The 27,514-nt window shown below is 37.1% G+C and overlaps 1 protein-coding gene across 3 annotated transcripts in view; it reads left to right on the forward strand.

Annotated features, from left to right (window-relative positions):
- LOC126365851 (transient receptor potential cation channel trpm) overlaps positions 1–13,853 on the forward strand; it is a 1,785,347-nt gene extending 1,771,494 nt beyond the window's left edge. For 2 of the 3 annotated variants that reach the window (XM_050008509.1, XM_050008510.1), the window contains 2 exons: positions 3,440–3,597; positions 3,704–13,853. In XM_050008509.1, the coding sequence (XP_049864466.1) occupies positions 3,440–3,597; positions 3,704–6,053 (2,508 nt within the window). In that variant the 3' untranslated portion in view covers positions 6,054–13,853. The remainder of the gene's footprint in view (positions 1–3,439; positions 3,598–3,703) is intronic. The other variant, XM_050008512.1, reaches the window with a different exon arrangement.
- The last annotated feature ends 13,661 nt before the right edge of the window (positions 13,854–27,514 follow it).

Raw genomic sequence — 27,514 nt, forward strand, 5'->3', positions numbered from 1 at the left:
TCCCAGACCGCAGCGCCATCTGTTGTTGAAAATTGTAACTACTGTAATTTCGAAAGTTTGTCTGCCTGAAAATGTACTGTTGTCCCAAGCACATTGCAACAAACGGTGTATTTCTATCGCTGCTCGTTTGGTTTGTATTGCCGTTTCAAATATACCGGTCATTTTTGAAACACCCTGTAAGTCACTAGTCCTCAATGTGTTAAATTTTAAATGAGAGTCAAATGCTCTGTGATTTAAGAAATTCATTGCACATTCGCACACGTAACATAATTCATCTTGAGTAAAAAGGCGTTTACTTAGAACTAATGCATTTCAAAGCACAATTTGCAATATTTTCCCATGACCTGTTAGAAATAACTTCATTTTAGCAGTTGCTAGAGAGCACCAGCATAGGAAGCCCATATGCTTGTACATACGTAGTATTAAGAAATCTTACATAATGTCGTAAAAGAAATAGAATACATCCAGATTCACAGTGAATTAGGCCCCAACCTGATATTAAGCTTTTCAGTGTGGTTTATGGGATGAAAATTTTCTTGGAGTGACAATATTGTATTATCTCATATTTGGTTCTTTATTATGGCATGATGCCATACATGTGAAAGGATGAAAATGTGCACAAAAATAACTTCATTGTTCTGCAAGGCCACTGACTGTAAAAAATATGGAAATAAAATAAAATCAGAAAACTGAAACTAATAACATATGTTAGCCTTCTGTAATTATGTGAATTTATTTTAATTCACTTGATAACTCCCAACCACAAAAATTAGTTTTGTTTTCATTTGATGTGAGAAAAGTACTTGAAGAGGAAAAGCAAAATCTCTGAATGTAAACATGGCTTACGTGGAAACTAACCCCTTCCCCACTACAACCTAGACTACTATGTGTGTGCGCAAATCTAGCATCTTGGGCATCCCAGAAAAATGTTTTCAGGCATCTAGCTGCCTGTTACTACTGCTGATACAGCTAACAGCCACAATTCGAGTAGCCAAAGCAGGAGAAGGTACTGCCCATACGCCAACTCAACTGTGCTGGCATGTGAGCCCACGGGCAACTGCTCAAGCAAACTTAATGGAAACAATTGTGACATCACACTCGTCAGCAGCAGTTAACTGTTATGAAGAATTCCTCAGTCTTCATTCTAAAGCCTTTGACACATTTTGCTGTCTCAGTTCTTACCAGTCAAAATAACAAAAAAAATTAACTGGAGACTAAAACAGTGAAAAATCCCTGGAATTCTAAAAAATTCCCAGGTTTTTTCCGGTTTCCTCCCAGACGAAAAAATTCCTGGGTGGTATGTGAGGGAACAAAAAAGGCAGGGAGTGGGCAAAGAGTTGAGAAAGAATGGCCGGTGGCACAGAGGGAGGCAGATGATGTGTGAGATAGCAATGAGGGAGGAGAGGCAGCAGGTGCAGTGTGTGACACACGAACACCAGAACTGGTGAGCTCATGCACCGCACAATGACCATTATGTGGGAGGGCAGATTGGGAGGGCCTGACAAAACAGAGGAATGGGAGATGATGAGGAAGAGGCTGTAGATGCAAGAGGATACTGAGGCCAAGAGGATTACATGAACAAAGGATATGTTGCAAGGATAACTCCCAATATGCACTGCAGAAAAGTTAAAACTGGAGGGAAGATCCAGAGTCTATAGATTGTGAAACAGTCATTGAAATCAAGCATGTTGTGCTGAGCAGTGTCTTCTGCCACTGTATAGTAAACTCTACTCCTGGTCCCAGTTTGGTGGTGGCCATTCATTTGTGTGGTCAGTTGGTTGGTGTCTGGTGGTCAAGCCCACATTAACTGCTGTGCAGAAACTGCAGCAGGGCTGGCATATGACATGACTGGTTTCACAGGTGGCCCTGCCCCTGGTGGGACAGGATAAGCCTGTTATGAGACTGGAGTAGGATGTGTTTGGTGGATGAGTCGGACATGTCTCGGGCCTGGGTCTTTAACACAGGGCTATGACCCACATGGCATGGGGTCAGGAGTAAAGTGGCGTAGTAAAAGACCAAGCAATTGTGTAGGGTAGATGGGTGGCAGAATACTACTTTACAAGTGACAGGGAGAACTGCAAATAGGTTGTCCCTCATTTCCAGGCACAGTGATAGATAGCTGAAATCCTGGCAAAGGACAGGGTTCAGTTGTTCTATGCTGGTATGATATCGGGTGATGAGTGGCAAGTGCTCATTTGCAGCAAGTTCTTGGGATGGTGGGATTGTATGGGGATATGGCATGGGGAATTGCTTGCCGACAGTTTTTTGGGGTATTGTCTGCCTGTGAAGGCCATAGTGAGACCAGCATACTGGGCAAAGGAATTCTTAGCATTGCAGGTGTGCCATCTACTATATAGGAGCCACTTCTTCATGTGGACAGGATGACAGTTATTAGTATGTGGGTACTGTTCATGGTTAGTGGGCTTGTTCCTCTCCTGACCCGTTCTTTGGAGAACCTCCTCATTTCTTATACTAGTTCATCTAATTTTCAACATACTTCTGTTGTACCACATCTCAAATGCTTTGGTTCTCTTCTTTCCTCATCACCACACAGTCATGACTCACAATGCTGTGCTCCAAACATACATCCTCAGAAATTTCTTCCTAAAGTCATGACCTATGTTTCATACTGTAGGGTTCTTTCTGTGAGGAATACCTTGCTTACCTGTGATAGTCTTCTTCTTATCTCTATATTTGATGCATTTCAGATGTAGCCTATCTGCAGAAGGTCAACAAAATGTCTTCCTACAAATTATAGCATCATAATAGTACATTCTCACCATCAGTCGTCAGTTAATGGTGAGTCATCAATACAACCACACCACCTGGTGACACATTTTGATAGGTATGTTTTGTAACCTTACTCGCCATTACTTGAGCTGTGGAGGTGAGGACATATGCATGTGATGCTACTTTGTATGAAGACTTTGTACAACATTCTGAAGATGAGCTACATGTGAAGTGCATCAAATATAAGTTGTTGAAGAACAAGTAATCTGTTTATTTCATGTGACTCATTCAGCAGGGACATAAAAAATGCTCTCAATTCACCTTATGTCCGCAGGCCTCCTACAAGACCTCATGTTGCAACTTCAGTAGCAGAAATCTTTTGCTTAATTTACTTTGTGCCCTCCAACTTTTACAGTAAGTTCATTGCCAATCTCATTTTCAATATTCCACATTACTTTCATATTTCTATGACTTATTCTCAATCAATAGTGTTTGTTCATTAGACTCTTCATCCATTTAATAGGTCTCTCAACTGTTCCTCACTTTCACTGAAAATAGCAATGTCATCTGCAAATCCTTTCATTTTGAGTTTTAATCCCACTCCTGAAACTGTTATTTCTTAATACATTACTGAATATTCTCCAGCTTTCCTTAAAACATCACCAGGGCTCCAGAAAAATAATCTTTTTGTGTATTCCATTTTTTCCAGATTGGTTACATGGTGTTCCTTGTAATTTTTACATATGTGGTCTTAATAAGAACAGAGCCTAATCTCAGCTGGCAGGAAATATACGTCGTGGCATATATCTGTACACTAGCATGTGAAAAAATTAGAGAAATCATATCTTCAGAACCAGTAGCAATTAGGTAAGTTACGTAAATATATCTTAACAAATACTTCAATGTACAGTTTCATATTAAATTGTTATAATACTGTTTACACAATGTTTATGAATAAAATTTCTGCCAACAGCCACAAATTCTCTGTCTGGACATGGAATATGTGGAATCCATGTGATGCTGCAGCAATCATCTTTTTCCTAATAGGACTAAGTCTTCGCCTACGCCCATCGTCAATGAAAGTTGGGCGTATTATATTTTGTGTGGATATTATCTATTGGTACTTACGAATACTCAACATCCTTGGTGTAAACAAATACCTTGGTCCATTGGTTACCATGATGGGAAAAATGGTGAAGAACATGATTTATTTTGTTGTGTTATTGCTTGTGGTGCTGATGAGCTTTGGAGTCTGTCGGCAGTCAATACTGTTTCCTGATAATGATTTCAGCTGGTCACTTGTTAAACATATTTTTTTTCAGCCATATTTTATGCTTTATGGAGAGGTATTTGCAAATGATATTGACCCTGCATGTGGAGATGAACCTGGTATGCCAAACTGTCCAATGGGTAGATGGATTACACCAGCTGTGATGTCAACATACCTCTTAGTTGCCAACATCCTGCTAATTAACTTGTTAATAGCTGTGTTCAATAATATTTTCAATGAAGTAAATGCAGTTTCACATCAGGTATGGATGTTCCAAAGATTTACAGTTGTAATGGAATATGAACAGAAACCTGTTCTGCCACCTCCATTAATCATCCTATGCCATATTGCCTTGTTACTAAAGTACTGCAGGCAAAAAGTGAAGGGAGTGAGTAAATTATATGATAATGCTCTGAAGTTATTCTTGGATGTTGATGACATGGAACGTCTGTACGACTTTGAAGAAGAATGTGTAGAAGGTTATTTCCGTGAACAAGAAACAAAATTGCAAATGTCAAGTGATGAAAGGATTAAGAATACTGCAGAACGTGTTGAAAACATGTATCAAAAAATTGAAGACATTAATCAGAAAGTTAACAGTCAGACTTCATCTTCTCAAGCTGTGGAGTTTAGAATTAGAAAGCTGGAGGATTTAGCAGATCAGACACTATCCCACCTTGCCGTCATCCACAGATTCATGGCAACCCATGTCAGAGAACCTTTAGCAGAATTTGCAGATGTCAGGCTTCGAACAACCACAGATGAACACAAAACACAGTCAGATTTAAGTGACCATACGGACAGACATTTAAGTGTTCCACTTCTTGGCAGAGAAAGAAGAAGACCTGTCAGATCATTGACAGAAGTTAGGCCAGATCCATTTATGTTTGGTGAGGGCCTACACTTGCGGTATGACGACAAGTCCAAATCCCCAGAACCCTCAACATCAAAGCCACTTGATTTCTTTGAGGAGCAGGAGGAGGAGGAAGCAGAAGAAGAAAAGGAAAGAGCACAATCATTTGATAAGGTCAGCATACATTCCAATAGCAAAACCAGATTTTTTGCTCATATTTCAAAGCATGAAAGTGTGTCTGGAAACTCACTTGCTGAGCCTGTAGGCAGTCTCAAAGGAAGTAAAACAGATTTAGGTGTGGATGAAGAAAATTTGGAGTCAGCTACTGCAACAGCAGCAATACTTCCACCAGCACCACCTTCAATGGCAACTTCAGAGCCAGCTGAACAAGATTTGGCACGGAATGAGTTTATAAGAAGTTCATCATTTGATCAGCGAACAGATAAGAAAGACCTCAGTGGGTTCAGAAGACAGAGTTCTGATGGGTCAGAAAGAGGTAGCAGTTCCCACCGACCACCACTGATGCCAAGGAGACAGCTGAGTAAAACACATTCAGAACCAGAAAATGCCACAGGACTAGATTCTCTGGATGGAATAGATTTTCCTCGTGTTACTGTGGAGCGCAGTGTCACCTGGGCTGAACCAAGGATTACTGTGATTCCTCCATCTGGAAATCCTAGATCAATGTTGCTGGCTATGCACACAGAGTACACAAGTATCACAGATGAACTGGAAACAGTGTGTGGCCTTCTAAGCCCTCCTCGTACACCTCGCCTTCTTTCACCACCTCGTCCTGGTGATCAAGCAGTTCCTCACAGAACAAGGCACACATCAGAGATGTCAAATCCTGAGATGGCTCTTTATTTGGAGAAAGAACACTTGCGAGATGCAGAAGAGAGTGACTACCAGCTGATGGAAGGGTTAATTCAACATCGTATTCATAACGAAGAGGATTCTGTTGATAGTGCTTTCTATTTAACAGTAACAAATGAAGTTCCCGAATATCGAAGCCCAAACCAACCATCAAGGCCACTACGCAGGAGCAGTGCAATTGATGTGAGAGACCTACCCACTCCCACAACTCAGGGTCCCAATATGTTTGGTGGTGACACAGAAATGCAACAGCTGCAGGAAGCAGATGGTGGAAGCAAAAGTGGAAGCAAAAACAGTTTAGTGCCAACATCAGAGACAATGTGTTGATGCTGTGAAATCTTAGCTGACATAATTGTTTAAATTGTGCACTGTGTGTGTGTATGTGTGTGTGTGTGTGTGTGTGTGTGTGTGTGTGTGTGTGTGTCAATATGTCAGAAATCTGCCATTGTGTAAGGAAAAAAAAGTGTAATCAGGAAGTCATGTCACAAATTTGCAACATAAATATTTTCAGTTTTCATGTCATACGTTTGCTAGTGTAGCAAATAAATGAGTGACAAAAGTCCTGGAGATTAGTGCTCATAAATTGGATACAATTTAAATAATGAAACAGTATATGCCAGGGCCTAAATGTTATTTACATGTATCCATTTTTAGAAGTATTCCATTATTTTCATCCAATAAAATTGTGAAGAAGGAAAGCAGATGCAAACCATATGCTATTACTTACTGGCATGACAATTTAAACAACTGTAGTAGATGAAAAGCTGAATTATTGATATCACTAGAAATGATGAACCACAGGCGAAAGTGCAACTGCTTCATGTGATTGTGTAGATTCTTCAGTAGTCTGTGACTAATGGATTTTTATTGATATGAACAAAATTGCCACTGTTATCTGGATGTGACCAGTCAATAATATGTATGATTCATTGGAAACATACTGATCCCTGTGTACAAATTTTTATACAAGGTGATACTTGCTATGTGGAGGTTTCAGGATGGACATTTATTTTAGTATATGTTACAAATGACATATCTTTGGTACCATTGTAAAAGTGTTATTTTTATGGTATGAAGTACATCGGCACTGTCATTTTCCATGTAAAACTCATAGTTGTATGGCATGGCGCATATGAAACTAAGACTCTATTAACTATTCATCTTATTAGTGGAGACAGTATAGTTTCGATGACTTGTTCTTATATCATAAGAGGCATCACTGCACAGCTGTTTTTTCTTTCTTTTTTAAAAAGCATTTAAAACAAAGTGTGTGTGTGTCTGTGTGTGTGTGTGTGTGTGTGTGTGTGTGAGAGAGAGAGAGAGAGAGAGAGAGAGAGAGAGAGAGAGAGAGAGGATGTTTGCAGTCATCTTCAATACCGCAAAGTGTACAACACACAACTAGCAGAAAAATGAGAAAGCTCTCACTTCTACTGATCATTACTGTTTCTATATTGTTTTTGTCTTTCAATCATTAAAGAAGTGCTGGACTTATAATATAGGCAACTTGACTTACATTTTGTGAGATCCTGCTTTTACTCTCGTGAATATCATGGACTTCATTTCTTTGTTAAATTACGTGGAACATGAAAATATTGTGGATTTTGAAAGAATGCCATTTTACCAGTGAAATCACATTTTCGAATTACTGGATGATTTTATTCTCATAAAATCACAATTTCTTAATTATTTTGCTATTCTTCATTGCTGTTCTTTGGTAGGCATTTTTAATACATTTGCGATAACACGTATTTTACCATTCAGATGAATTTAGTATAAAGCTTTCTCTTTCATAATTTCTCTGAAATTGTCACTTTCCTGCGGCAGTCATGAAGTTAGCAGGGAGTGTTACTGCTTTCTCACTGATGGTATGCACATATATAATATGTTTCCTGTAAGGAAAGAGTTCTTAGTAAGTACAGATAGAAAAGTGTGAATGAAATTTTCATACACAAAGGAAGTAGGAAAGACTTCAAGAATGACACTATTCTTCTTTGAGAAGTACTAGTAAGTAGGTATGAAGGCACTAAGTAAGGGAAAGACAATAAAAATTATTAATAAGGAAATATACAAGAAGCATTATATATCTCACTCTCATTACATTATCTGCCTCTCATAAAATACTTTTCTTTCTTTGTACAAATGCAGATATTCATGCCCTAGTCACATGGCTACACAGCTGTGCTGTGATTTAAACCTGTACATCAAGTGCAATTTAAAAAGTGAAGTAAAGACATTTCATAAGAATTCAGTCATGTTTAGCACTTGCAATAGTGGTTAGATTTCTGCTGAAGACCAGTGGTCTGTTGCTTTGCCAGATGGAGTGTGGCATAATTAAAATTGTGCAAAATACATGATGCAATGTCTTTGACCCTTGAGTTACTTACAGAGAACCTTTAAAACATTATAGAGAATCTACAGAATTGTTGTAAATGGAAGAAAGAAGTATTTCAACAGTAGTTTGTGTACCAATGCACAAAAATTTAGTCTCATAATTTTTTGCAAATGTCTTTCAAACAGTGTAGTTCCTTAAGCTGGAGACTTCATTAATAAACTAAAAATGTGTCTATTCTGCAGAGTGAAGCAATACTACACAAAACACAATTATGGTTTCATTATACCTTTTTAAAATCATCGGCTGTGTTACTTGGAATTATTGAAATTGGTGTGCTTTTCAGGCAATAGCCTGTTGACTTCTTTTGGATCTATGATTATATCTTAATTTATTTATATAGCTTTTCAAGAAGAACAACTGAGAATTCATCTTAAAGTTAAATGACAATCATATGCATGAAATATGCAGTAAGATGGCATATGGTAAATATTCCACTGTCTATTTTTAACTTTCTATATTGATCTTCAAGATTTTAGTCGGCATTAATGACAGGATTTGGAAGATTCAGATACTACTGTTGTTTGTTGAAATATTTGCTATTATGAAAGATTTTTACATAATTGTAGAAAATATTTTGATCAGAAGAATTTGTTACTGGAAGTTCATCATGCAATATTTGATACCACAGAAAATATGATTTAGTTAATCAGTGACATTATGCACTGGTTTTCTTGATACTATTCATAGATAATGTGTGAAATTAAGACATTTATGGGTGAAAAATGATGCATTAACTTGTGGGATCAGCATTTGCAGATATATTGTTGTTTTAGCAAATAAACAATATTTATGATCATCAGAATGATTTTTTTGCAATAACTATGGCAATATATTAGATACGAAATGGAAAGCATGTGGTGCTTATCATTTAATACTGAGAATACTGAAATCTTTTTTTATATTCCATGTTATTTTGTACATACAGATGAACATATGTAAATAATGTATATGCTCACCAATTTTATAATAAAAAAAATGCTGCTGTGTAATGTGAATATAGACATATACAGCAAATGTACTGGTACTATCAATTATTTTTTAGTTTCAGGGCAGAATATTTATGAAAATGGCACAACAATCACGAAAAATACAACAGTAGGATTTAGTTAGCTTAAAACATGTCAAACATCTGTTTTGTCATTACTGAACACAGTTATGTATACAGGTCAACTTTAAAAATTGTGTTACAAGATGGTTGTGCTATTGTATGTGCTTGTGACATATTATGTGGTATATGGAATACGAGATGTATCACCATAGTTGACTGGAATGTAATATATTAGCATCCACTGACAGAATTAAAAATTCTGAAAGTAATTGTTTTTAAAATAACATTTTTTTACAATCACCTCAGATTAGCAGAAAATTCTCAAACAAAGAAGTTATCTAGCACCATCAGAGTGTAGGAAGTGTACAAATTGAAAAGGCCTAATAACCACTGATATATTTTCTGTGCTTGGTAATTTTATCTCCAAGTATGACACTGGTAATATTTTATCTCCAAATATGACACTAGTTATATGTTGTTGGATACAAACAGCTGGAGACTGTGGAAAGTAAAAGGTGAAAAGGTGCTGACGAGTTAGTGGAGGGTAGATGTTACTAACATTTGCAGATAAGGTATGAATAATGCCCAAGGTGTAAACAGTAGGTGATTCCTTTCCCTTTCACATTCATTGGTTCTTTTACAAATTTCAGAAGTGGGTAACTAAATTTCCCTACATCTGTAAGACTTCATTTCTAGCAAATGCTTTGATTATATTTGTTACACCACAAGCTATTTTAGAAGGAATTCTGACATTAATTAATTAAAGTTCTTCTGTAACAAAAGTGCTACTTTAACGAGTTTTATTCTTACACATTTCCACACACATCCAGGAGAGTGGCTCTATACTCAGTTCCATCATGTGTGTGCTCTCCTCACAATGTAATAAAATGTTGTCTACATTTTTTTAAGTTTAGATGTTTAAGGAATACAACTGTTTCCTTTCATAGGAGGTAGGCTAGTGTAAGATACAAATATAACCTCTATGTCCTGAATAGGAATTGTAAGCGAATATGAGAGGAGATGGAAGTCGGGCAATGACCAGCAACAGGAAGAATGTTTTGGATATATGAAAAGAACAAAAACATATTATTTAATGTATATAAAAAAACAGAAAAAATGAGCCAAAGCAAATGTAAAAATTGTTTGATTGGTGGAGTCACAAAGGGAACGATGAGGAAACAATAATGATATATATAAGGAGAATAAGATGGACCAAACAAGACTGACTAAATAAAAAAAAAACTACAGGAAAGAGGAAGGTAAGGTACTATCATGCAAATGAATAGTTGCCTGCTATCATAAATAGTTTTACAGTGGTAAGTGCAACTCCCATTTGTAGCAGTACTTCTGAGTAGGTCTGACAGCAAAATAATTGTCGAAAGTCTGAATGCAGTATACAGTGTCATATATAATTTTAATGCAAGGGATAGAAGAATTTCTCTTACTTTATGTAGAAGCAATATTAAAGTTCTACGTGAAATGTGTAGAAAGTTGAATGAGGTGGATTGTAAATTGAAACAGCATCTACTGACCCCAAAACCAGGCACAGCAAACTCAAACTGTTCAAGATTAGGAATACATGTGAGACATACATCATATTTTATGTGTTTATTGGAACAGATGGGCACAGAGGTTGTACTGTGTCTGCAGTGACAAACTGATTGCTACATCAGTTAAAAACAAGCAGATGTAGCAACTACTGACAATGAGGGCAAGCAGTTTTGTGTTAGGAAATAAAGAGCACTTGTAACATAAACTGGTATGTCTTATATCAGTGGAGGTGTTCACACACTGAAGAAACATACCCTTTCACATGGCTGTTGCTGCAAACCCTCTTCTACCCAGTAATTTGCCTTTCTTGGTATTTTCAGTCAACTGATTGCACTTCTTTACAAACCATCTAAACTAAATTTCAGCTGCAATATTTGCATTTCTTTAGTTCAAAGATATCACAGCACTAAAGTGTTCATCATGTGAGATGCAACTCCTGCACCTGTGTGCAGCTATTATAAGAAAGTAATAAAGGGTTATTCACAATAAATTACTTCAGCCCTATCTTAGGCTTGTCTCAGCCACACTATTTGCATTAATCTATCATTATATTATAATCATTACTCTTATATTTGTGCATGATAAATAACAGACGTTCTACAATGATGAAAAAATGTCATAAAGAGGCTCAACTGTAATATCAGACTGTTAGTTGCAATACAAACCACATACTGTCTCCAGTACTTTACTAACTGCTTCACAGTCTATATCTGTTTCCTAGAATCCACCATCCAGTGTGTGGTGGAGAGAACATAGTGTATCACTATGACTGTTTGAACTTGCAATTCCTTGTGAGGATAGTGCTATCTAATTTTACTGCAGAATACACCCTGTCAGACTGACAGGGTTGTTTCCTCATCACCCTCTTAGAGTGAAATAATTGTTTCCCCTGTTACACTTCATCATTTATTATCCTACTGTATATTAAGTTATACATATAACATTCATTTTCCACTTTCTTTTTTAATTTTATCATATGCCAATTTCATTTACATTCTGATGTGTTACCTTCTACTATTTGCAAAACTCTGTTGTTTACTCAATTAATGGATTATCTGACATGTTGAATCAGTGATTAGGGTCCATCTCTTGGGCCTGTTAGTGATGTATAGTGTCCTGTCATACATCCATTCTGTGCTCTTCTCCAGCCCACCATTACGTTATCACATATTTTCCTCGTTGGACCAGGTACTTCCTGTTGCAGGATGACAAGATATGTTTAAAATTATTGAAAACTTTTGAACACCATCTTTTCCAGTTTATAGATGCTGCTTTCATATTCCTGATAACACTTAAGCTTTTTAGGATGCACAGAGAACCACTACAACTTTCTTTTTAATCTCACCATTGTTTTTCAATTACTTCCATCTTCATAACACTGCATATAAGATGTGATAAAACAAGGATTTCACTTTTTAAATGTCTTTAATGAGTAAATTAATGTTCAACACAGATTGCAGTTTCATAATATGTATAAGATGATAAAAAGAAGTATATGTACACTACCGATAATTGTTGATCTTCTGCAGTTCCTATGAATTCATTTGCCTGAAGAAACCAACATGGATTCCACTCTCTTATAAAAACTGAAAGTTCTGTCAGTGGATCTGAAGTAGTGCAATGACTGTTATGTAAAAGATAATTATATGTTGTGTGACTATTATATTTGTTTTTGGTATGATGCAACTAGTACAAGTGTGATATAACATGAGGTGCATAATGTGCACTCTGTGTAGTAAAATCACGTGAAAAACCGGAGTTTATTATATTTTGTAAAATTGATTATAAAATCCCAGAAGAAATTCTATAACCATTTGTACTTGTGCATTACGAATTCCTTTGAAAAATTTTTGGATGAACTGTATTCTGTGTATTTTACACTTATTCTATAGTATGTGAACTGAACAAAAACAGATAAAGTTCTTGCCAAACAACTAAATAATTAAGCATCAAGTAAACAGCATGAAACATTTCAAGAGTAACTTCAGAAATCTAATGTTGTCTGCATTTCGGAAATTAAACAAACAGGCAACAATGCAACTACATATTGTTTCAGTTTTGCACAAACACAATAATGAGTATGATTTTTCATTTCAACTGCACTTTTTTGCTACAGTAAAAATGGTTGTATCTTGTTCATTCCAATAATGACTTTACGTATAGTATAACATGAGCAGTGTTAGCTTTTGAAAAATGTATTGTAGAATAATTATCATTGTTTCCAGCTTCTATTGACAGAAGTGTTGAGACTTTGTATTCAAGCAGATAGATCTTTGCTTGTAGATCAGGCTTTCTGCTATCTCTAGCAATTTATTAGCTGGATTTTTTATATCATTTTTTCAGGTTACTTGTTGCAAGTGGACCTACATGTTCTCATAAATTTAATAAACTCCATCCTTTACATAATTTTCCCTAACAGCAACAATCAGAAAAAAGTAACACCTTTCATTCTCAACTTTTTTTATTTTTTCAGGATGTTTTTGTGACCACTTTAAGTTTTTTGTTCTTCATTATTCCCCTGGGCCATGTACTGAACTTAGATGTAAAAACATATTACATACTCATGTGTGAATAAAGTAGATTCTTTCATTTTTTTCTCGCTAAAATTGTTTTTCCTTTCATAAAACTTCTTTTGTAATTGAAAACAAAAGAAATGCAAGTGGAAAAATAACTGCTATCATTAAAAATATTATAATTTTACTAATGGTCAATGAGTGGTTGATATACACCAAATTCTCAGGAAAATAAAAGAAATTGCAATGATGTCTGCAGTACCCAATAATCTGACAGTACAGTTAGAGGGTATTTATAATGTGTACACCTAATCATAATCTTCTTTACTGCCCTTTTCTGTTTATGACAATTGTTCCCCCAGTTCCCAACAAGCCTAAAACTTTTTACCCCAAAGGAAAGGTATCCTTCTTAACAATGAGCAATGTGACTCTTTTTGTTGAAGTTTTGGACTCTCATTCAAGAGATGCAGGCTTCAAATACCCATCTTGTCAGCAAGACTTTTATTTTATCTGGTTTTTCTAAATTTGTTAATGAGATTGTGATGGTTCTGTACGAAAGGTCCTGGCTGATTTCATTCCTATTCTATTCCAAAAGGGTTGTGCTCCACCTCTAATGACCCTGTAATTTATGGGACACTAAGCCTTAATCTTCCTTTTCAGACATTAAGCAAATTTTGTGGAGTTTTACCTCTGAAAACACAAGAAATCTTTTAACATGAGCCTGTGTCTTTTATTAACCATGTGCAATATGTAACTCCTAGTTTCATTTTCCGGTAGTGAAAGAAGGGCTTTGAGAGACTTGGGAACTTGGAGGTTTAAAGGCATTTTCTATTGTATTCTTTATATGGAAGTCACAAGTCTGCAACATTCTGGGACAGCAGTTTCAAATTACAGTGATAAGTACTGGCAGGTTACAGCTTTAAGTCTGTTTGTTGGTGACACTTAGATGAGTCAATTTGAAGAACACTTTCATGAGAGTGGAGGTTTTAATCCAAATTTCAGCCAAGCGAATAGCTGAAATCAGTCACTCAGCTACACTTAGCGTACACTGCAATAGTAAGTTGAAAATGGCTAGATATATGAAAAACAAGCAAAACGAAATAAAGTCTTGGCTCTGAGAATGCAGAAGAAGGTTGACAATATTCATCTGTTCTGGGCCATCTCAAAATTTTTTTCACAAAGGAAAACTCTCAAACTTTGCAAGTGTACCCTGTCAGCATGAATTACCATTTCATATTAGATTAATCCAAATCATCATACAAGCTTTCAAATGCTACAGCCTTTGCAAGATTTTGTAAAATGCAGGAACCTTCAGCCAATAAAGATTGGTTTACAGAAAGGGGTACATGAACCTGAAATCCAACTGACATTTGTTGATGATATGGGCAATACTTATTTAGCAGAACATGAAATATTTTATGCAAGTGAGTCAACTCAGAGGGTTAAACAAAAAAAAGGAATCAGTTTAAAATGAAATTATTCTTTCTTGTTGAGGTCTTCACTCAAACGAATGGTTTGATGCAGCTATCTGTATTAGTCTATCCTGTGCAAACCTCTTCACCTCTGCAGAACTACTGTAACCTACATCCATCTGAATATGTATTCAAGCCTTGGTCTTCCTATGCAATTTTTATCCTCCACACTTCCTTCCATTCTCAAACTGACAATTCCTTGATACCTTGAGTGTGTACTATCAACTGACCCTTTCTTTTAGTAATTTGTGCCATAAATTAGCTTTTCCTTCAATCTGATACTGTCTCCACATTATTTACTTAACCTGCCAATCTAACCTTCAGCATAGTTCCATAGCATTAGATTTCAAAAGCTTCTATTCTCTTCTTGTCTCTGTTGTTCACCATTCATTTTTCACTTCCATACAAGGCTACAATCCAGACAAATACCTTCAAGAAAGACTTCCTAATACTACTATTTATTTTCTTTGTTAACAAATTCCTTGCTTTCTGAAATGCTTTTCACACTGTGCCCAGTCTGTTTTTTACATCATCTGTACTGTGGCCATCTCTGTTATTTTGTTCCCCAAATAGCATTGCAAGAACACGGTGTTTCCATTACCTATCTAATTCCTTAAGCATCATTACCTCTCTAATTCCTTCACCATCGCTAGATTTAATTAAACTACATTCCATTGCCATTTTTTTTTCTTTTATTGATGTTCATCTTCCAACCATTTTCCAAGACACTATTCATTCTATTCAGCCAAGCTTACAAATTCTTTGCCATCACCAATAGAATTACAATTTCAATGGCAAACCTTAATTTTTTTTTCTTCTCCTTCAACTTTAATTCCCTTTCCAGATTTCTTCAAGGTTTCTTTCACAGCTTGCTCACTTGGAAAACATCAGGGATACGTTACTGTCATGTCTGTCAACCCTAAGAACCTTTTGCTCCCTGTATTCTATACCTTCTACATTCAAAATTTCAAAGATTGTAGTCCAGTCAATATTATCAATAGCTTTCTCTAAATCTAGAAATGCTATAAACATGTGTTTGCCTTTCTTTAATTTATCTTCTAGAATACATCATTGGCCCTGTACTGCCACATATGTTTCTTCACTTCTCCATAATCCAAACTGATCTTCCCTCAGGTCAGATCCTAGCAGTTTTTTTATTCTTCAGTGAATAATTTGTATTAATATTATGCAACCATGACTTATTAAACTTATGGTTTGGTAATATTCACAGTTGTCACCACCTGTCTTATTTGCAACTGGAATTATAACACAAGGGTATTTTGCCAGTCTCCTGTTTCTTGCACAACAATGGAATAGTGTTTTCATGGTTCTCTCTCCCAAGGATCTCTATAATGATGAGGGAACATCGCCTCCTCCACAGGCCTGGTTTCCATTTACATCTTCCAGTGCTCTGCCAAATTTTCCTCAGTGTCATTTTTCCCAACTCATGTTCACAAATCTCCTCTTCTCTTTTTACAATACTGTCCTCAGATTGTTTCCCTTACATAGATCTCTCTATATTGCTTCCATCTTTCAATGTCCCCTTCTTTGGCTTAGTACTGGTGTTCCAGCTGAGCTCTTGACATTTTTACATCTATTTCCCTTTTCTCCAAATGTCTCTATAATTTTCCTATAGGCAGTATCTATTTTTCCCCTGGCTATACATTTTTCTACAGCCTTGAATTTACCCTGTTACCATTCCTGCTCAGTCATTTTTCACTTTCCGTCTTTTAGATATCTGTATTCCATTTCAGCTGCTTCATTTTTGTACGTTCTCCTTTTGTCACTTAAATTCAATACTGGCTACATTATCCAGGAATTTCTACTAGGACTTACCTTTCTACATATGTGATTCTCTGCTGCTTTCCCTATTTCATCTCTCAGAGCCATCCATCTGCCTTCTGTTGTATTACTTTCTCCTGTTTCAGTCCAATGTTTTCTAATGCTCCCTCTGAAACTCCCCACAACATCTGATTCCTTCAGTACATCTAATTCATTTCCTATCTTTGTGCAATTCATCAGTTTTAATCTGTAATCTGCAGTTTATACCCAAAAAATTATGGTCAGAATCCACATACACCTCTGGAAATGTTTTACAGTTCAAAATCTGGTTTCAAAATCGTCTTACCTTTACATAATCAATCTAAAACCTTGCAGCATCCCCAGGTCTCTTGTCTCTTCTAACCCTCCCCCCCCCCCCCCCCCCCCCTCTCCACCCCGCGCGTGTGCACACACACACACACACACACACACACACACACACACACACACACACACACACACACACACACACACACACACACATGCACATGCACAGACTGTGCCTGATGCATACACAATATCAGTATTGATTTTGGCAGGTGGACTAGGTTGGGGTGGAGGTTGTGTCTGGTGGGATGGGTGAGGGAGAAAGAGGCAGGAGGCAGAAAGTAGGGTTGTGGGTGGGTAGCTAGTATCTCAGAGAGAGGCACTGAGTTTGCTGGTTGTGACTGTGGAAGGAAGGGGTGGCAGGCACACAGCTAGGCAGCTAATACACCAATATCAGAGCCAGTGGCACATCGTGAAGGTGACATGGGTTGAGAGGGGGTAACATGAAGAAAGAAGGAGAAACTGTTGGGTAGAGGATATGGAGACAGAGATTAGCAGAGATTGAGGCCAGGAGGGTTACAGGAGTGAAGGATGTTTTGTAAGGATAACTCCAATCTATGTAGCTTAGAAAAGCTGTTGTTAGTGGGAATGATCCAGACTGCACAAGTTGTGAAGCAGCCACTGAACTCAATCACGTTGTGCTCAGTTGCATGTTGTGCCATTGGGTGGTTAAGTTTGTTCTTGGTCACAATTTGGCAGTGGCCATTCATTCTGGTGGACAACTGATTGGTTGTCCAGTGATGGTGATATAAAAGTCTGTGCAGTGATTGAAACGGAGTGATTTCACAGTTGGCCCTGCCTCTAATGAGATAGGATAAGCCTGTGACAGGACAGGAGCAGGAAGTGCTGGTTGGTTGGATTGGTCCAGTCTCACACCTGGCTCTTCCACTGATTGGTTGTCCAGTGATGGTGATGTAAAAGTCTGTGCAGTGATTGAAACGGAGTGATTTCACAGTTGGCCCTGCCTCTAATGAGATAGGATAAGCCTGTGACAGGACAGGAGCAGGAAGTGCTGGTTGGTTGGATTGGTCCAGTCTCACACCTGGCTCTTCCACAGGGATATGATCTCTGTGGCAAGGGGTTGGAAATGGGAGTGGCCATGTCTCCATTTCATTATCAGCATGTGCTGCGTGCACTGGCTCTGGTACCCACGTATCTCATGCATAGTTGTGCACCAGCCACGGCTCCCACCCGCATTCGCAGTCCAGCAAACCTACTACCTTCCTCTGAGCCATCAGCCACCCATCCACAATCCCTCTTCCTGCCTCCTGCCTCTCTCTCCTTAACCTACACCACCAGATCCAGTTCCCACAACACCCCCACACCCTAGTACTCCTGTCAAAATGCAATTCCGCCACAGTGTGTGCATCCAGCACAATATAGGGGCACGTGTGTGTGTGTGTGTGTGTGTGTGTGTGTGTGTGTGTGTGTGTACATACATGTGTGTCTGTGTACATGCATGTGTGTCTGTGTATTTACCTGTTGATGACTCGGCCCTTTAGCTATTCAATGAGTGGTCTCCTTTACTCACAAATTATTTACATTCTCTCAGAAATTTCTTTACTACATTTATCTGTATAATTTCCTTTATCTCATACCTTCTTTCAATCTCTTCATCATCTGTAGAGTTAGTTGGAATATAAACTTGACTACTGTGGTGTATGTTGGCTCCACGTCTATCTTAGCCTGTGATAATGAATCACTATAGTGTTCATTGTAGCTTACTCACATTCCTATTTTCTCATTCTTTAGTAGCCTTAATACTGCATTATTCCTTTTTGATTTTGTGTTGACCTGTAATGACCTGTTCTTCATGCCACTGCAACCCATTCCATCTCAGCCAGTTCCATGGTTCACTGGGGCAGGGATTGCTTACAAAAAGTTAAAGCATGTATGTTTTGTGTGTAGGTGCAATGATAAGATTTGTTAGAAATAAAGGAACACAAAAGCTGAAATGTTCTATTAATAGAAATTCCAGGATGAAAACAACATACAAAAAATGAGGAGGGACAACCACTCACTTGCAGATGAATGTTATTTGATGATACATAGGCACACTTAAAAGAGTTTATAAATGCATTAGCTTCTGCACTTTTTGGTGCATGCACACATTTAGAGAGAGAAAGCAAACTACTTACCTCAGTGATTTCAGTACAGATGAGACGTTGCAGAGAGGAACGGTGTATGGCAGCAGAAAGAGGGTGAGATGTGTGGTTGATGAGGTACAGTTAAGGTTTGGGAGATGGACAGACAAATGAGTATAAGTAATAATGGCAAAATGCGGATTACCACCAGTAGCAATCAGATAACTTAGGGTTAGAGTGATGACAACTTACCTGCATTGGGAAGCAGGAATTATAATACATCAAAAACCTTGAAAGATGCTTCTGACAAATCATTTCTGTTGCGGTAGTAACTCCCTTGTGGCATGTGTATCAGTTTTGCTGCATAGCCCTATGATGCTGAACATACACCTTTTTAGACCTTCCCACTACAGAAAAATCTGACCCTGGGGCCTCACATCAGTAGCCAGCAATGCTAGTCACTAGACAAAAGAGGCTGTCTAACTATGATATGCTACTCTGTAAACAGATCTCCCTCTTCACATTGATGTGTGTGTGTGTGTGTGTGTGTGTGTGTGTGTGTGTGTGTGTGTGTGTGTGTGTGTGTGTGTGTGTGTACATCTACATGCTCATTTTCTACCTCTGAGGAAGGACTTTATCTAATAGCTTAATCTACTTTTAAAATGAACCTTAAATGTGCAAGTTTGGCATTAAATACCTGCCGTTTGTGGTGAGTATCAATTTACCATACCTCACTGTTGTTATTCTGTCCCAGATTTTCCACTGCTCTATTTATGCAGGGAAATGTGTTTTTGATAAAACCATTTTGCTTCTTGTGTTGGCTACCTTCAGAGAGAATTTTTTCTCTGGTAATTTTACTTACATCTGTATAGTAGCCATAGCTAATTACTATGCACTGCCCAGTTATTTGTTTGTTTTACGTTACCCCATTCCCATCCTCACACTATCAGTAGGCATGGGTTGTCATCAAGATTATCACCAATTAACTATGAATTTATTTAGATTTTACTGTTGTTGTAGTCTTTGGTCTGAACACTGGTTTCATACAGCTCTCCACACTAATCTGTACTGTGCAAGTGTCTCCATCTCTATCTAACTACTACAACCTACATCCACTTGAATTTGTTTACATTAGTCAAGTTTTGATCTCCTTCTACAATTTTTATTCCTTCCCCCTTCCCCTTTTTCACTTCTCTCCACTGACAAATTAACAATTACTAGCCCACCAGGTCCAATAGTTTGGTCATAGTATTTTCTCTCAAAGATCTTAATAATTCTGAGTGAATGTTGTCTACATCAAGTGCCATGTTTCGACTTAGATCCTCCAGTGCACTGTCAAATTCTTCCTGCAGTGTCACAACTCTCATCTCATCTTCATCTACTTACCCTTCTCTTTACATAACATTGTGTTTTAGTTTGTTTTCTTTATATAGCCATCTACAGATTCCTTCAACATTTCATTCTTTCTTTCTTCTTTCCTTTTTTCTGTTGAGTCCTTGGTATTCATATAGTTGATTCTCTTTTCTTCAACTGTTTGTTTAGTTTTCCTATACAGCATTTGTCTTTTCCATCTTCAAGCATGCATCTACAAATCTACAATTTTGCATTTCACTTCTAGCCATTCCTGCTTCACCATTTTGCAGTTTCTGTATCTACATTTTTTTAGGCAGCTCTATTCCCTACTGCCTGCTTAATTTTTATATTTTCCCCTCTGTACATTGCTTAAATTCTGTGTCTAATGTCTTTACACAGATCTGATCCTCAGATGCCTTCACTATTTCATCTTTCAAAGCTACCTATTCGCCTTCTATTGTATTTTTTCTTCTGTTTCAGTCAATTGTTGCCTGATGCTCCCTTCAGATCTTTCAACAATCTTCAGTTATTTCAATTTATAAACATCTCATCACCTTAATTTCCTACCCACCAGCAATGTCTTCAGTTTTAATCTTAATTTCACACCCAACAAATTATGGTCACAGTTCCACAACTGCTCGTGAAAAGGTTTTACAGTTAAAACCTGCTTTGTAAATCTCTATCTTACTATTGTATGATATGTGTAAAACCTAGAATCCCCAGGTCTCTTCCGTGTATACCATCTTCTTTCATGATTCTTAAATCAAGTGTCAGAAATGATTAAATTGTGTTCTACACTAAGTCCTATCAGGCAACTTCCCCTTTTATTCTTCTGTTAGCCTAAGTTCTCCTACAATTTTTCCTTCTCTTCATTTTCCTACTATTTCCAGTCTCCCATCAGAATTAAATGTCTCTGTCTTCTTAATGATACAAATACTTTATTTTATCATATTCTTTCAATATCTTCATGATCTGCAGTGCTAGCAGACATACAAACTATTGTGGTGACAGTTGGTTTTGTGTCTACCTCAGCTATGATAATGTGTTCACTGATATGGCACTAATAACACTCATTTTGTTTCCCATGGCCTATCTACCCACACACACCATCTCACAAAGTGCTAGTCAAATCTTATACCCTATTACCCTATTACTTCTTCAGATAGCTTGGCTGAAATTATTCCTAATACGTCTCACGTGTCAGCCCTTTCCTGCCCTTACCTCCACACTCATCGCTACAGGCCAACTGTCATTCAGCCTATCAGTGCCCCTTATTTTGTTGATACATATTTAATATTCATCATTTTTGGCCACTGGTATATCAGCTACTTACTGCCCTCATCCACGTTCCCACCAAACCCCTAGGGGTAAAATATGATTTATAATGTCACCAATCAATTTAGCATCACCAAAAACTCTAGATAAGACATGAATATCACTTGTTTCTAATTTCTGAGTCCCAGTCTGACTCTCCTAGTGCTGCTACCGATAACTTATTCTCCTCTCCACCAGTATTTTTTCCTGATAATAAGACATATTCATGGTTAAAATTTCTACAATTGTCTTTCTTTCACCCCTCAACACAAACAAATAGTGGTGTTATGGGCATCTTATATACAGATTTTTTTCATTTACAATTAATCTTCTAGTTTTTCCAATGGGACCTGCCACAACTTCCTCTCCTATGCCAGCGTCTTTATTTCAGAGTTGCACTTACCCAATGTCATGAATTATTTGTAATGTATTCCAACTTCTGTCTTCCCCTGCAATTTTTACCATCTACGTACTGTGGAATTTATTCATTGGTGTCCTAACACTTGTATTATCATCCTGTCGGTTTTTCTCATCAGTGTTTTCCACAGATTTCTTTTCTTCCCAGATCTTTTGAGAAACTCCTCATTTTTTATCAGTCCACCTAGTTTCCAAAATCTTCCTATAGCATCAAATCTCAAATGCTTCGATTATCTTCTTTTCCAGTTTCCCTATAGTCCATGATCATTGTCACACACTGCTGTGCTCCACACAAACATTCTCAGAAATTTCTGCCTCTATTTGAGGCCAGTGCTTGATACTAGTAGAGTTATTTTCACCATGAAGGCTCTCTTTGCCTGTGGTAGTTGCTTTTCATGTTCTCCTTGCATCATCTGTCACGCGTTATTTTACTTCCAAGGTAGAATTTCTTCACTTCATCTACTTCATGGTTTCCAATTTTGATATTAAGTTTATTATTAGTTACATTTCTTCTACTCCACATTGCTTTCACTTTCCTTTGGTGTAGTCTCAATCCATTATATGCTCTCAAATAGTAAGCCATTTTTGTATTAAAGTTGATCAAAATTTTCGTACATATTTCATAGTTTCCACCACAAATCTGTTTCCACTCTTTATGAGTGTTAGGTGTCTCCTAATCCCACAGAATTTTTTCTAGGAAATCAGTAAAAAGTTAATACAAAGTTTGGTTGATACCTTTTGCTGTTCCAGATCTATGTCATCACCTTCCCATCCCCATAGATAAAGGCTTCTTTGCCTGAATAGTAAGTAATATGTGTACCAAGTTTGATGAAATTGTTGCAGGCATTCTAGAGTTATGCTTACATATCACCACTTTCCAACCACTACCCTCAGAAACAGGGGTGAAAGGAGTGTCTTGTCCTCATACTGTCACTATGTCAGATGAATACCAAGTTTAGCTGAAATTATGCCAGGTGTTTTGAGCTATCATGGAACACACACACACACAAACACACACACACACACACACACACACACACACACACACACACACACACACACACACACACACACACACAAATACACACACACACACACACACACACACACACAGAGAGAGAGAGAGAGAGAGAGAGAGAGAGAGAGAGAGAGAGAGAGAGAGGGAGAGGGAGGGAGGGAGAGAGAGAGCAAGCATCTTGACAATTACACTGAAATGCCTCTTTTCAATTTCATGTATCCAATTATTTTTCACTTTCATTAAGAAGGCAATATAGAGGATCCTTTTGGTCAGTTTATTATCATTCACTCTCATAGTTGACCATAATACTTCAACTTCCTTTCCCTGAATATGTCTGAGATTTTCTCCAAAATTTGATATAACTCCTTGGACTTCAGTCTCATGCAGATTCCTTCAGCACAAGCTCAATCAAAAATTTTCCTTAGTATTTGCCTTTCTTCTTTTTCTATGTATTTATCTAATGATCTATCTCCAATTATTACAGTCACTTATGCATTTATTTGCCTTTCTTCTTTTTTATGTCATTATCTAATGATCTATCTCCAATGATTACAGTCACTTTGCACATAATGCTCCAGGTTTGACTGCTGTGATTTAATGTTTTAATTTTGCATTACAGGATACTGATTTTTTATTGTGCCTATTGCATGTAGTTCTACAAGTTTTTTGCAACTCAGTGATTCTCTGTTTCTTTGCTTCACAATTTAATCCAGAGGATTGGATTATTTCTCTTACATGTTTAACTTTTGATATTTGAGATTTTTTGCCAAACTGCATAAACAGCGTTGTCCACTTAGGTATCGAGGAGAATGTTCCATCTATTGAGCTCTTCATAAGGAATTTTCAGTCCACTTTAATATTAGGTTTTTTATAATTCTGAAGACAATGTAAGCTTGTACAAAATATTGTAATGGGGATGAAATAGAGATGGTTCCAGAGAGTGCTACAAAATCACTAACATTTCTGAAATGTAAGTTAGTGTTTCTCGGAATAATGGTCAAGATTTTACAAAAGTAATATAGCTTTTGCTTTTTGCCAAACATGGTCAGATCGCGTTTGTTTCCTTAGAAATTTGTCTTTATTTCTTTCCTTTTTTTTACATGCACTAACAATTATACACTGATATTTACTCTGAATTTTTGCTTTAGTGATTTTCAATAAATTTACATCATTTGCTGGTTTCAGTGGCATGATAAAAAAACATCCCAAGTACCTAACTTTCTTCTATCTGAAAACTGATTTTTTCCCTTTATTGTGGCTTCATATTTCACCAATAATCAAACTGTCCCCAATGGAGCAAGTTATGGCATATAAAAATTGTAATTATCTTTTGTTAATTACATTAAAAAATTCAGTTTCCATCATCATGATTTTGAATTCCTGGAAAGGCACTTTTATAGTTAAGTGCTTTAAGTCATATACAAGAAAAAGTTCTTTGCAACTTTTACCAATACATAAAAATATAGATTAGTAAGTATTTGACTCTGAAAATATACAGTATCTAACATAAAATTATGTTTCCCAGTTGAGATGTTTGTCTCATCTGTTGGTGCTAGGTGCATTTGACTTGAACTTATTCTCTTTCCCTTGTGCAATCTCCTTTAAAATTAATTGATCTTCCATCCTCCCTCCAAGATACATCACCATTATTGCTTTCTCCAACAGGTAACATTGCCATTCCATTCTGATTCCTTAATTTTCCACTAATGGTAGTTTCTTATAGGTTTCATGTTTGCTGTTAGTTCTTACCATTTTTGTTTCAAACATGATAGGGGCATTCTGTGGTATATTATAATTTTGTTTAGTTAATAATCTTGCCTTTTGGAAACATACCGAAACAGTGTTCTGAGATGCTTCAAATGTTAAGAAGTGTGTTTTTTTCTTTGATGTTATTTTCAGATTTTTAACTCACTTTTGATTCCTATCATACTTTTATATATGTTCTATGTACTTCTTTCTGTTATTTGACAGTTATTTTGTTTCTGAAACAGTTCCCACATTCTTTCCTAAAACACATCAGATTACTTTTTACAAGCAGACTGTTACAATGGTGGAACAGTGGTCTAACTAATGAGAAATATGTTGTTTGAATCTTAGTTTAAATATTCGTTTGTGAATGTAAAATTGCCTAAATATCTGTTTGTCATTGTGTCATTAATATCTCTATCTTTTTAGTCATCTATAGAGCTTTAACACAATAATAAGAAATAGAATTATAGTGGCTAGAGTACCACCATTACCCATGGCATTTGTTAGGCTTGGCAGGAAAAAATACCATGAGGAAACATGTTATCATTCTACCCATACTGCTTATTCACAAAGTTACTGATGTTCTCCAACATCTATTTCTTTAATTTTGAGCACCGGCAAATTTTACACTTGTTTAGCTTTTTCTCATCCTTGCCAATATGTCTCATGATCCAGTGTGTCCAAGATTTCAGATATTAGTTTCAAAAACTTTCTTATCATGCTACTGTCACTTATAATGTTTCTGTCAGAATTACATAAAAGTGGGATATCTGATATACCACGGCACTGGAAAAACAGATTTTTATTCCAGATTTCCCATTGCTTGTGTATGTGTGTGCGCACTTGTGTGTGTGTGTGTGTGTGTGTGTGTGTGTGTGTGTGTGTGTGAGAGACAGAGAGAGAGAGAGAGAGAGAGAGAGAGCAATTACCAGATATCTTTATGTGCGCACTTGCGTACAACTGCAGTCTGTTCATGGATGAGTGGTTGTCTAACTTTGCTATTATATTATTTCTTTCTTTCTGTGAGTCAGTAATATCTGTTATTAACTGCAGAATATTTTTCCTCGTTGCTTGCATAGTTTGTCTTAAAAACACTACTACCTAATTTATTTTGATATTTTTGTGTAGTCAGTATTCACATTTCTCCCGAATGTTTCACACTTATAATGCCCTAGATAATGAGCATCCTGTTCTCTACTTGAGGGTTGCAGAGGGCCAGTAATGTTCTCTTTTTCATAATCTGCAATTTCTTGTTGATTGAATATGTGGTTAGCATAAGAGGTGACCAGATGCCCTTGCTGTTGCCAGTCCATTACCCACCAGGAAGGAATATATAACAATTATCTACATGTAGTGTTGTCATTCATGTGAAAGTGAGCAAAAAATTTCTAAATGTTTGTGAATTGTGTACCTGAGTTGGGACTTGGTACAATCCCGTTATTCCCTAGTCAGGTGTTGGAACTGCATAAAAACCACATCCAGCCTGGACAGCACACTGAACCTTGCTGTTAATCTGTTGGGTGGACTTTATCACACACTACCCCATGCTTGAACATGCACAGCTATCTGGCCAGGTCTTTAACTCCTGGATCTGCCTTAGTAAAACCATTTAACACTAACACAACCTTTTCATATACTTTTGCTTTATTCTTTGCCATTTATACAGAAAAAAGAATCAATATTTTTGTATTTAATGTTATACCTCTAATTATGTAGTGTTTCATTTACTAAAGTTCAATTCACAGCAGTTTCTATATGCCGTGTTTTGTTTCCCTTCATGCCTCTAGATTTTGCAAATGTTATGCATTTTGTAAGATGCCTTCTCTTAGCTTTCTCTCGCAAATTAGTACTCATCCTGCTTTCCCCTAACCACCTTATCATTAAAAAGAATTGGCAGAGACAGAGCCCAACTTCAGCCTGGAAAAATATGGGAAAGAAATAACTTACATTCTTTTCAAACTAACCATCCCCATAATAAATGTAGGGAAACTATATAACACTTAAATCTGGATCACAAGTTAGGGATTTGATACCAATTCCTCTCAAATTTGAGACCAAACCCTTAATCAGTATCTCATTTTGCTCAGTCTCGCTCTTCTATTCATGTTCTCACATTGAAATCACTTCCCTGTTACTGTTGATCAATGAAAAATCTGGGATAGAATTACAATAACAACTTGGCTTCAATGATTGCTTCAGAGCCAAATCAACAATTACACCACAGCACTGGCTATCTGGATTCTTCCCACCAACATCAGCTTTTCTGAAGAGCACATGTGGGAACTTTCACTGCAGCATATCCTTCATTCCTGTAAACCCTTGCCCAAAACCTTCAATAGTCCCTGTCCTCCACCTCTGTCTATGCCCTTCTCTGCTCCCATTCTAGTCTCACATGTACCTTTCATCCAACTGGCTCGCCTGTATAGTCCTTCCCCTTCTCTGCTTCTTTCCTCTGTGTTTGTTGTCACCTTCCCCTTTCCCCTCCAACACTCAACACAACCTCCCAATGATGCATCTAGCAACCTACCATCCCATTCCCATGACATCCCTGTACACTCCCAAAGGCAGCACTGCACCATCTTCCCAACACCCATCCTGATATCCCATCCTTTCTCTACCCAAGCCTCTTTTATACCACCTCCTCCCAGCTGAGATCACTGCAGTCAGGAGTTAATGTGTGTGGAAGGACTTTGTCTGATAGCTTAGCCTACTTTTAAATGTACTTTCAA

The sequence above is a fragment of the Schistocerca gregaria genome, chromosome 4, assembly GCF_023897955.1.
Source record: "Schistocerca gregaria isolate iqSchGreg1 chromosome 4, iqSchGreg1.2, whole genome shotgun sequence".
Lineage (NCBI taxonomy): Eukaryota > Metazoa > Arthropoda > Insecta > Orthoptera > Acrididae > Schistocerca > Schistocerca gregaria.